Source organism: Nicotiana attenuata, unplaced genomic scaffold (genome assembly GCF_001879085.1).
Source record: "Nicotiana attenuata strain UT unplaced genomic scaffold, NIATTr2, whole genome shotgun sequence".
Classification (NCBI taxonomy): Eukaryota; Viridiplantae; Streptophyta; class Magnoliopsida; order Solanales; family Solanaceae; genus Nicotiana; species Nicotiana attenuata.
Genome location: NW_017672289.1, coordinates 47,024 through 59,870, shown reverse-complemented (window position 1 = coordinate 59,870; position 12,847 = coordinate 47,024). Strand labels below are relative to the sequence as shown.

The 12,847-nt window shown below is 38.1% G+C and overlaps 2 protein-coding genes and 1 non-coding gene across 3 annotated transcripts in view; 2 read left to right on the top strand and 1 right to left on the bottom strand.

The window, feature by feature from the left end:
• Positions 1 to 2,014, top strand: part of LOC109212606 (LOB domain-containing protein 16-like) — a 5,656-nt gene extending 3,642 nt beyond the window's left edge. The window contains exon 2 of the mRNA XM_019376259.1: positions 1,414 to 2,014. Coding sequence (XP_019231804.1) covers positions 1,414 to 1,719 — 306 coding nt within the window. The 3' untranslated portion in view covers positions 1,720 to 2,014. The remainder of the gene's footprint in view (positions 1 to 1,413) is intronic.
• A 246-nt stretch (positions 2,015 to 2,260) lies between these two features.
• TRNAG-GCC lies at positions 2,261 to 2,331 on the bottom strand. Its single transcript has one exon. It is a non-coding gene; the product is annotated as a tRNA-Gly (tRNA).
• Positions 2,332 to 9,434: 7,103 nt separating this feature from the next.
• On the top strand, positions 9,435 to 11,410 carry LOC109212608 (50S ribosomal protein L33-like). Its single transcript, XM_019376264.1, has 2 exons — positions 9,435 to 9,560; positions 10,942 to 11,410. The coding sequence occupies exon 2, from the start codon at positions 10,950 to 10,952 to the stop codon at positions 11,130 to 11,132; it is 183 nt and encodes a 60-aa protein (XP_019231809.1). The 5' UTR covers positions 9,435 to 9,560; positions 10,942 to 10,949; the 3' UTR covers positions 11,133 to 11,410.
• Positions 11,411 to 12,847: the final 1,437 nt, after the last annotated feature.

The window sequence follows — 12,847 nt, the reverse complement described above, 5'->3', positions numbered from 1 at the left end:
AACAACCGTCAAATTTTCAATGAAAAAGTTGGTAGAGAGAAAACTGACTACAACAGAATCTTTGTATTTCTGTCAATGGCAATTGATAATTCCGTTAACTCCCCGGCAACGACGCCAAAATTTGATCACGCCCAACTATGCCTTATAAAAAGGACTCTGCGGACGTTGCAAATATAACCCGAGTATTACGCCCAGGGTCGAATCCACAGAGAGTTAACCTATCAACTGCTATCTTCAGCCCCACTAAGTCTTCAGAACCAGCTTCCCAAATATTCAAATCTCAGTTGAGTGTCTTTAACAACTAGCTTGCAAATACCTAAATGGCTGTAACTAAGTAAAAATAAAGGTTGTAAACAATTATGAGAAAAAGCTAAGGCAATGATTTCCCCTATTGATGGAATCCCTGATGCTCATACAAATTTACCCACACATCTCTATCAATCATGAACGCTAATCTTACCGTAAATCTCTCCCGAGTAATCACAGTAATTTACTATTGCACTCTCCTGAGATACACTAGCTTACTTTATTTAGCACAATTCAATTTAGATTGCACCCAAGGCTTCGTTATTCCTAATCCCGCCTTTAAACCCGCAATTATAGATTCCTCTAATAATCTAGGAGTGGTGTTGTTCAACAATACTCTAAATATGCACTCTTTTCCAAGTTATGCACACTAAATAGGCACAGCTAATTGAGGATCCTGTCAATTAACTACAACGAACACGAAGTTGAACAAATAAAGATTAAACTAGCAATTTGTATTCACATAAACAAGAAGTTCATCACCCAATAGGTTCCATCAACACCTTAGACAAGGAATTTAGCTACTCATGACTATGGGAACATAAACTAAGCTTGAATTCATCGTAAAATCAAAAGAAAAGAAGAAAGATGTTTAGAGTACTTTCTCACAATTGTTTTCCTTGCTAAGAAACCTAAATAATCAATACATGCCTCTCTTGGGCGATGTCTCATGTTTTAAATAGGGTTTAGGTCTAAAAATCCCGTAATTGACACTTTGGTCCCAGAAGTTTCTGCGCCTGCCGCGGTTCTGGCGCGGTCGCGGTAGAACCGCGGCCAAACACCCTCGCGGAATCTCTGAACTTCTGCAGCTGCTTCCCACCGCGGTTCTGCCGCGGTCGCGGTGGAACCGCGGTGGATCCAGTTCTCTGAATCTTCGGCCTGTTTTTGCACGGGTCACTTAGGAAATTTCACAGTTGGCCTCTTTTTCATCACTTTTGACTCCAAAACTGCTCCTTAGCCGTCTTTATACATATATCACCTACAAATCATGAAAAGCACTAATAAGAGCATTTTGTCATCACTTTTAGCATTAAAACTACACAAGAAGGTGATTATTTAAGGTGTGATTATAGACAAATTCACCTATTATCATTATGTATATTTCAGGTAGCATATTTGCAGGCTCAACTAATGCAAGTGAAGGCTCAGCTAGCTCAAAGCTTTATCAATTCAAGCAATTCAAATATTCCTCAATGGAGCAACAATAATATGGAGTCAATTAGTGGATTAATGACATCGTCATTACCAGCTAATAATCCAACTAATTATAATTGTTTCAAGTCCAACTCATCACCACAAAGCTCATTGGAGTCTTCTGATAATTGCAGTGATATTGGGATGAATATTCAAGATATACAAAGCCTAGACCAACTCTTGTATCAAACATATACTAGTAGGAATATTGGCTTTTAGGATTATGCAAAAAAAAATTAGTCCTTTTTTATTTAAAAGTTGATGGACAAAATTACTTGGTACTTATTAGTAGATCGTACTAGCTTGTATTTGGTGAAATATAGTTGAAGTGTGGGCAATTTGGTCCGGCACCACCATTATACAGGGAAAAAAATTACCCCATCGTCAATGTTTGTATATAGACTCTTTAGGAGAGAGAAAACCAAGACAAAGAAAAAGGAAAAAAGAAAAAGAAATCCTTTGTTCTATCTCATATTCTCATGTTACCAAAACCAAGGGATTTTTCCATTTTGAAAGTTTGACTCACAATTAACTGAAAAAATGATCTCTTTTCGTAATTTTATTTGGTACTTAGTTAATTGAGCTAGAGGAAAAAATATGTGTGCCAATTCTTGAGACAAGTGATTAACTATGCACCAAGGCTTCTACGCCATTACATAGGAACATTAGTCTGACTCTTGAGAATCTGGCCAACGAGCAGGAGATCGAAAAAGAGGTTAAAATCGAAAGGGAGAAAAGGTTAGCAAAAAAAATGGACTTCTGCACCAGCCGGGAATCGAACCCGGGTCTGTACCGTGGCAGGGTACTATTCTACCACTAGACCACTGGTGCTTACTGATACTTCATACTTCCGTGAAAATATTAAGAAAATTGATAAAATTTTATTGTTTTTTACATGGATGGTAAAAGCTTTGAATCATGATTGCATTTATAAGAAAAGAATTGCACTTAAAAATCATAACAATCTGAATATTAAGCTAAGAAAAATAGGAGAAGAAGATAAAATATAAGAACAACAAATGTTAGCTCTAAAAATTTCTCTCTCCGTTCACTTTTAATTGTTCACTTGTGACTTTGTACTCTATTTAAGAAAAAATAAATGAAGTATGTATTTTACACTTTTACCCATAATAATGATAGCATTTCAAAAGTCTTGGGAATTGATTTGGGGAATGAGTAGTTAATGATAATGTTAAAACAAGAAAAAGAAAATTGTTTTCTCTTGATTTAGTATAATGGACAAGTAAAAGTAAACGGAGGGAGTATTATGTGCATGGGAAGTTAAAGAGCTTAACTTTGTATGGTGAAGAAATTTAGATATTGTGATGACCCTTTGGGTCATCACTTATTTTAAAAATAAATTCTGCGTTTCGAGGCCTTAAAAACCTCCTTCTGCATCACCTCGAATTGCCTGCGCAGTCCGGGCGCGTAGCTGGGAAGCCGTTATGTGAAAATCTGTGAAAAATGATAAAATTTGCCTTTAAATGAATTTAAGTTGACTTTGGTCAATATTTTGGGTAAACGGACCCGGACCCGTGATCTGACGGTCCTGAAAAGTCCGTAGAAAAATATGGGACTTGGGCGTATGCCCGGAATCGAATACCGAGGTCTCAAGCCCGAGAAATAAATTTTTAAAGAAAATTATTTTCTGGAAAATATGTGAGTTTTTAGAAATGAAAAATGTTTGGAAGTTGTTGGTATCGACCGTATTTTGGTTCCGCACAGGTCTTATACGTGGTTTAAGTCAAGCCTGTGAAATTTGGTAAGAAACGGAAGTCGTTTGATGTGATCCGGACCCCTAGTTGTAAAAATTGATACTTTGAAAGTTTTGAGGTTTTTCTTAGATTTCTATGCTAAATTCGTTGTTAAAGATGTTATTTTGGCGATTTGATCGCACGGATTGTCACGACCCGGATTTTCCACTCTCGGGGGTCGTGATGGCGCCTACTCGTAGAAGCTAGGCAAGCCACAAATCATAAACTCCTAACTCTTTCATTTTAAATTTTTTTTTACCAATCATATCAACAAGCGTTAAATATTAGAATAACAGCGGAAATATGAAATTAAAGCGGAAGACTTAAATTAAATAAACGGAACAATAATGCGGAAATCATCATATGCCTCTACCCAAGAACCGGTGTCACAACATCCACGGACTACTAAGAGTACTAAATACAACAGTTTGATAGAAAAATAACACTGTTTGTCTCGAAACATGAGATAACAGAATGAAATGTAAGATAGAGGAGACGCGCGGGCCCGCGGACGCCTGCAAGGCTACCTCGGTGTCTCGGTGAACTGAAGGAAGACTCCCGAACTACTGCTGCTGTCCGGTACCTGGATCTGTGCAAAAGAGCACAGAGTGTAGTATCAGCACAACCGACCCCATGTGCTGGTAAGTGCCTAGCCTAACCCCGGCGAAGTAGTGACGAGGCTAGACAGGACTACCACATAAACCTGTGCAGTTATATATAATATATTATATATATATATATATATTATATATATATATATATATATATATATATACCACACGGGAAAATAACAAGAATAAACATTTTAAATGGGAGAGGGAACATGCTTCGGGGATAGCAGATAATACAGAATATTCAAGAGAATAATAAGGAACATCAATAAATTAACTCTAACACGGATAAGGGAAATAAAAGCAGATTTCACTGTCAGTACACTTCTCGTTGCATGCGTGCAACCCGATCCCATTTCTCAATGTTTCCGTGGTAGGCGTACCACCCGCTCCCATTTTATCAAATCCCGTGGAAGGCGTACCACCCGCTCCCATTTATTAATCTCGTGGTAGGCGTACCACCCGTTCCCATTTCATCAATATCTTGTGGTAGGCGTACCACCCGCTCCCATTTCAACCAATAACTTGTGGTAGGCGTACCACCTGCTCCCATTTCAATCAATAACTTGTGGCAGGCGTACCACCCACTCCCATTTCAATTCAACACAAAGTCACAATAAAATTCCGGCAAGGAAAACAAAAGCAATATAATAATAATTTTCCGGCAAGGGAACAACAATATCAAAATAACCATCCCGGCAAGGGAGAATCAGCTATAACCAAATCCTAGCTCAACTCTTACTCAGCTCGATTAATACCAGTACTCAAGCATAAATAAAGTCCGCGAGAATAAACTAAATCTCTACTCAATATCAAGAGTCATCAATTTAAAGCATCTGAAGTGTCATTTAAGAACACAACAACTATCAATTTAAGACTCACGGTCATGCTCGACACCAACGTATAGATACTCGTCACCATGCCTATACGCCGTACTCAACAAGAAGCAATTAGCAAATAAGACTCAACTCCTAATCCCTCGAGCTAGGGTTAGACTAAACACTTACCTCGAACTTCCACGGCCAATTCAATCCTCAATTACTGCTTCCCCTCTCGAATTCGGCTCCAAATCAATTGTATCTATACAATAATGACTTCAATACATCAATAAATGCTAAGCAATACGAACCCAATGCCTAATTATAGCTTTTCCATTATTTTTCCCAAAAATTCAAAAACCGACCCCCGGGCCCGCTTGGTCAAAACACGAGGTTCGGACCAAAATCAAATCCCCCATTCACCCATGACCCCAAATATATAATTTATTTCCAAATTCGACCCCAAAACGAGGTTTAAATCAAGAAAAATCAAAAAGCCCTAACTCTACCCAAATACCCAATTTTCTACCTTAAATCACATGTTTTAGGCCTAGGATTTCAATAGATGTTGAAGGAATTGGAAGAAAATAAGCTAAGAATTACAAACCCAAGAGGTTTTGATGAAGAATCGCTTTAATGGTCGCCTAAGAGCTTGGAGAAGAAAGGTTTTGTGAAATATTTGGTGAATCCCGTATGCTACTGTTTCTGAAGTTTTAAAAATTTAACTGGGCGAAAATGCTCTACGCGATCGCGAAAAATGTCATGCGATCGCATAGGGGAAGGGAAAGTTGTTCGCTGCGATCGCGAACAAGACAATGCGATCGCATAGAAGAATAGACTTCGCATTCCAGGTTTTGGTTTAATGAATCGCGATCGCCGAAGGGAAATGCGATCGCATAGAATGAAGTGGGGTTACCCTACGCGATCGCGGGAAGATTATGCGATCGTATAGAAGAAACAGAACACCTGGAAACTTACACTATGCGATCGCGGAAAAGCCTATGCGATCGCATAGAACAAAACCTCAGAACCAGAACTGCTGTTTTCTGCAACTTTTTCCAAGCCAAAAACCATTCCGAAACACCTCCAAAACACACCCGAGCCCTCGGGGCTCCTAACCAAACACATGAACTAACTCAACAACATCATATGAACTTATCGGTCCGATCCAATCGCCTAAATAACATAAAAAACAATGAATCAAACCTCAAAATCAAGAGTTTTTCCTCAAACTTCATTAAGTTTCAAATTTAGGATTTCAAGTCTGAAACACGTCAAACGACATCCGATTTTAATCAAACTTTACAGAAATATATTAATTCACATATAAGACCTGTACCGGGCGCCGAAACAAAAATACGGGTCTGATACCAACACATTCCAATCAAATATCATTTCAATTTTTCCTTAACAATTTCAGAAAAATAATTTCTTTTAAAAATTCATTTCTCGGGCTCGGGACCTCGGAATTCGATTCCGGCATACGCCCGAGTCCCATATTTTCCTACGGACCCTCCGGGACCGTCAAATCATAGGTCCTGGTCCGTTTACCCAAAATGTTGACCGAAGTCAAATTTATTCATTTTAAATTCAAAACTTAGCATTTTTCACAGAATTTCATATTTAAGCTTTCCAGCTACGCGCCCGGACTGCGCACGCAAATCGAGGTGACTCTAAATGAGGTTTTCAAGGCCTCGGAAGCACAGAATTAATTAAAAACAGGTGATGACCCTTTGGGTCGTCACACGTATAAGTTCATATGATGTTTTTGAGTTAGTATGCATGTTTGGTTTGGAGCCCGAGGGCTCAGGTGAGTTTCGGAAGGTTTTATAGAAAAAGTTGCAGGTTTTCAGTTTCTGGTGTTCTGGAACTTTGTTCTTCGCGTTCGCGGAAGGACTCTCACGAACGCGGAGGGTAAGTCAGGCTGAAGGAATTTTCCTTCTACGCGAACGCGAGAAACAGGTCGCGAACGCGAAGCTTTGGGGGGTGCTACCCTTCACGAACGCGGACCTGCTATCGCGAACGCGAAGGTCTTTGGGCCTGAGCAGGGGGAAGGGGATTTTGTTCTACGCGAACTCGGCCACTCGCCCGCGAACACGAAGGCTCGAGGAGTCAAAGCTCCGCGAACGCGAGCCACTATACGCGAACGCGAAGGCTAATTGGCCTGACCCTTCGCGAACGCGACAGGCCCATCGCGAATGCGACAAGCCCATCGCGAACGCGATGAAGGCCTGTCCAGTGATTTTAAAACAGAAGCAAAAACGGGCAGAACCCATTTACTTCATATTTTCGAAATTTGGGAGCATTGAGGCGATTTTCAAAGAACAATTTCTTCCCCAAAATATTGGTATATGATTCTAAATCTTTCTCTTTCGATTTCCCATTGCATTTCATCAATTTTCATCTTAAAATCTAGGATTTTTATGGTAGAAATTAGGATTTTGGGTAGAGTTAGAGCTTTTGATTAATTGGGGATTTAGACCTCGTTTTGGAGTCGGATTTCGAAACTAATTGCATATTTGGGCTCGTGGGAGAATGGGTGATCGGGTTTTGGTCCGAACCTCGAGTTTTGACCAAGCGAGCCCGGGGTCAATTTTTGACTTTTTGGGAAAAATGATAGAAAACCTATAATTAAGCATTGGGTATGAATTCTTTAGTATTTATTGATGTTGTGAAATCAATTTGGACTAGATACGAGTTATTTGGAGGCGAATTCTAAAGGAAAAGCGGTGTTTGAGGCTTGAGTTGGCCGTGGAAATTCGAGGTAAGTGTTTGGTCTAACCTTAGCTTGAGGGATTAGGAGTCGAGTCCTATTTTCTATGTGTTATTTGTTGAGTACGACGTATAGGCATGGTGACGAGTATCTATACGTTGGTGTCAAGCATGCCCGTGAGTCTTAAATTGAAATCGTTGTGTTCTTAACAAGTACTACAAATGCTTAAGTTGTTGATTCTCTGTGTTGGACAAGAGTTATGATTAATCTCGTAAAAATTGCTTATGGTTGAATATTGGTTCTAGACGAGGTTTCTGTTGTGAAGTTAAATGTTGAAACAAGTTTGGTTATAGCCGATTCCCTTGCCGGAATGTATTTACTTCTTACTGTCGATTCCCTTGCCGGGATATTGTTGTTTCCTTATTGTTCCCTTGCCGGGACTCTTTTGTGATTGGTGTTGAACAATACATTTGGATCGGGTTGCACGCCGCAACAATACTATATTTGGATCGGGTTGCACGCCACAACAATATTATATTTGGATCGGGTTGCACGCTGCAACAGTGTTTATATTTGGATCGGATTGCGCGCCGCAACATTAAAGGATAAAAGTGGTTATTGTTTTGTTACGGTTTTCTTATTCTTTCGGCTGCGAATTATTAAATCGTTCTTTATGCTTTTTCTCCTGAGTTATTGTTGGTAAATGATATTCCCCCGCATCATGTTTCCCCCTCCCATTCTTAACTGTACATTTCTGCTTTATTTTCCACGGTATATGATATAATTGCACAGGTTTATTTGGTAGTCTGGTCCTAGCCTCGTCACTACTTCGCCGAGATTAGGCTAGGCACTTACCAGTACATGGGGTCGGTAGTGCTGATACTAAGATCCCGGAGCAGCAACTTTTGGACCTTAGCTTGGGCGGCTGCCTTCAGTCCATACGGAGATCCAAGGTAGTCCTGCAGGCGTCCGCAGGCCCTGGCGTCTCCCTCTATCTTTTCTTCCTGTTTCACTTTTGTAATTCAGAAACAGTGTTGCATTTATTTTTCGGACCTTGTTTGTAGAATTCTTAGACCGTCTGTGGAGTTGTGACACCAGTCTTGGGTAGTTTTTGTTTAAGAAATCATGTTAGAGTTATTTAGATGGTTTAATTGTTTCTTCCGCTTGTTTTAAATTTCCGCTGTTTATAAACTGTTGATTCACAATTGTTAAAGAATTAAAATGGGAAAAAGGTAATTTGTTCAAACGGTCGGCTTCCTAGCTTTCACTAGTAGGCGCCATCACGACTCCCGAGGGTGGGAAATTCGGGTCGTGACAGATACATGTACTTTAATAAATTCTTTGACAAAGCAAATTTAATGTTACAAAACTAACTTTTATAGCTTATATATAATTTTTATTAATATTGAAGGTATTACTAAATATTAATATAACTCTTAAGGACATAAAAGTCCAATAATATTCTAGGATTATTTTAGACTTTTATATTTAATTTTTGATCTTCATGCTTATAATATAGTATGATGATTATATAATTTGATGCTCTGTCCCAACTAACAAGAGTAGGAAGATTTATTTAGATGTATTCTTTCATGTTTAGTGTCATGTACTTTGCAACGAATGATGGTTATTGAACCAAAAACGTCGATAGCTAAACACTCAAAAATAACTTGACACATATTCTCAGAGCCAGAGTCATAGCTTGCCTAAGGGTCAAGTCTAGCCTGGGGTCTTTCTGGTCATTTGACATGGAGTTGGCTAAAGTGATGAAATTCACCAAATCCATTGCTGCTGTGGTTTGGTATTTTCACTCAACTAATAAAACCATTATTAAGTTAAATATTATGATATGATCAAACAATTGATATCAGGTATGCTAATTGAGCAGGATGGTGATTATGCATAAAGAGATTATTTTATTATAATTAATAGTACTGTCAAGAGGAACTTTTGGGGAAGTGACTAAAAATGTACCACTTTGGCAAACTTTAAGGACTACTAATGCTCCAGATAAAAGAACGTGGATCAGTTTGAGTCCAAACCCAAAGATAGTGGGGACTATTTTGGGCCTTTTCTCTTTATTTGGCCAGAACCCTTATATTTTTAATGGAACGGCACGGCAGCAGGCAGCGTAAGGCAGATCTGTGACAGACCCGTCTTCTAGGTTAGTTTCGATCTCTATTTCTCCTTTTCTTATTACCTCTTTGTGATTTGTGAGTAAGTTCTGATGACACTTACTGACCGTTAATTATGTTTAGTATATAAGCAAGAGGCTAAAATAATCTGGGAATCATCACTGCAAATTGCACTTCTCATTAAACATTTTTGTTGGCAACACGAGATCTTGAGAGCATTCATATAATATTCGTATTTGGAGAAGTGAATGGACTTGTTAAAAGGAAAAAAAAAAAGGATTGAATGGTGTTTTAGTCATACAATTCAGTACTATTTTTTTGCTTTTTGAAATTGTTGGCTCATTATTGATATATAAGTTGGTTGGGCGGAAATGGGTGGTTGGGTTGAGGGCTTCAGGTATTTTTGAATTTCATGTTGAAGATGTTGTTTACATAGGCTAAGTTGACATAGGCCTTGTTGTCTTTCAAAAAAAAATGAAAAAAAGGAAAAACATTTGAGTTGAATACTATGACTTGAGTGAACTATAAAGATTGTTTTTATCACGAGAACTGCTAATTTTCTGTTTTTGTTGGTCAATATGATGGTAAAAGGATATAAGTTTCCATTTTCCTTATCTTTGTAATCAAGTATTCTGTCTTTTCGTTCTCCTCCGTCATCACACTTGAAAAGTAAGCTTGGATCATGGCCAGAACAAGCTTTACATGCAATCATTATCGAACTTGAATCTAGCTCGAACTTTTTCCCTTCCAACTTGACCTGCTGAGTTTGTGCGCCTAGTGCTCATATGCCTATGTATGCATTATTGAGGAGATCTCGCTATGAACCACGGCTCAAGATTTCAACCTTATGGGTTCTGAATTTCGGGACCACGACTTCTAAGTGTTAATGACTGGGTTCTAGATTTAATATTTACACATATTTCATGAATTCAAAACACCAAATACATTGTTTGAGCAAAAGCTACTGGGTTCGGCCGAACTCGTAAGGTGGCTTATGCCTCCGCCCCTGACCATGGCATAGTCAAAACAAGGACCAAGCAAATCAAAGCAAAGGAAGAAAAATTCATTTTGGACCAGCAAACAGTTTTGCTATAATGCTGGTTTTGTTTTGTTGTTTGGGTTATGGTATAGGAGAAAAATTTTCAAATATGTTTTTGTGCGAGTTCGGAGATAGGCTTGCAGGTTTTGGAACGAAAGTCAATAATTTACCGAACACTAAAATTTTCTCTGGCCATCAATACTTGATTAGCTCCTCAAACCATTGCACAACCTACTAACCTAACAATTATGTACCACTATCTGAAATTTTCTTTTATATTTAAATCTTTGATTATTGTTGAGTTTTCAACTATTTAGTTCTACACATCTTTGGAAGACCAAATTTTCATCCGTTATGGTTGTCTCTACCAGATAAGGTAATGGGTGATAAGAAGAAGGCTGGAGCTCTATTCGTGAGGCTTGTTTCAGCTGCTGGAACTGGGTTTTTCTATGTAAAGAAGAAGACCAAAAAGCTTCAAACGAGTCAAACGAAACTTGAATTTAGAAAGTTTGATCCTCGTGTGAATCGTCATGTTTTGTTCAAGGAAGAAAAGATGAAGTGATACAAATGCCAAACTTGTACCAGACTCTTTGGCTTTCGTTTGTAGCAACCAGACGTGAATATAGATAAAGAGACCTGTAGCACAACAATACGGCTGGTTTGTTTAGTTCAATCTATATATTGTAATTCTCTGAAGAGTGGCTGTGGACCAATGATTAACTTTGTTGACTGCAATCACATTACAGGAAAATAGCTGAAAGAACCTTTCATAGGCCTTGAACTATGATTTTTTGAGTTCCAACTAAAAACTGGAAAAAGTTGAGTGCCATTAAGGTTTCATGTAAGGTGTAAAGGAAAAAGTTTACTATCATTATTAAACGAATAAATGCAAGTTTTATAGTAAAACACCATGTACTGATGTGAGCAAATCGATTTAAATAGATCACTACCCTCAAACATCTTTCTCTTTCCTGTCTAGCTATTATTTTACGTTTTAATTACCAGTTAGATTAGACCTCAAGTGATATATTATTTATTATACTCCGAACAATAGTATTTACTTATATTTGTATTGTTATTTAATATTACACCAGGCATAGAAAAATAAATAAATTACCACATAAGTAACGCCAAATGTCATTTGATATGGAAACTGAAAAAGACAACTAAAAGCTCAGCCTCCTAACTCACAAAGTGAGATGCTATTTCATCTCTGAACTTAATTAGTGATCTTTTGCATGCTATAAAACGGTACAGTTACAAAAACACTTTCACTGCCAAACATTTCCTTTTTCCTTCTTATTTTTGGCATAAATAAACATTTCCCTTTTCCTTGATCATAATTTATAGCCATGCTATTAAATATTAAATACTTGCATGAATTAATTGATTGCAAGTACCTCATGACTAGTCCTGGAAGGCTATCATAAAAGGATAGGTTAGCAATAAAAGAACTTGAAGGTAAGTGAAGATGATTGTTTTGTATTCTGATACCGTACCCCTTTTTGTAATGAATTACTACTACGTTTCAGACTTAAAAGGGATGGACTCGTTTCACTAGAAAAGTTCCCATATATATATATAGAGAGAGAGAGAGGGAGGATGAGGGATATAGTAGGTTGACAGGTAGCGTAAAAATAATTAAGTTATGAAGAATCCTCTAAACATATACAGATGATTTGTATAATTTACTTCAACTGGTTTTGGATACAGATCTAGTTGATTGATTTTCTATTGAACTTTTGATTCTGCTGTAAACTTGTGCTCACAGTGTAACTATTACTACTGCATAATTCTGTAGCTTAATCTACAGGCATTCCAAGTCTTACACATGTTTATTGGCACACCTGCACTCTCCGCAGGTCGCCACCGCCCACCAGTCAGCTATAAACCTGAAAAAGAATTTGGTACACAAACAGGGAATTCATTTGAAGCCAGAGAGGAGAAAAGGAAAGAAAAGAAAGGAGAGAGTGGAAGAAAGAACAAATTTATGGATGCAGCTCTTACATGCTTGGATTTTTAGAAAGACAGCAAGGCTCTTGACACGTCAGCAGTGAGCACCAAAATTTTCCTGAGTAGCAGCATTGGCGAGTGTGCTGCTGTCTCATTAAGTATGCCTGGTCTGGATAATCTTGGAGCCTAAATCAGTTATAGAAATACATCAAAAGGGCATCAGGTAAACATCACATATTATGTCCTCTTTTATATTTTGTATAATTACACTGAAAAATGTTGACATTCTGAACCTTGATGCAGAATCCAAAAAGCGGAATCATC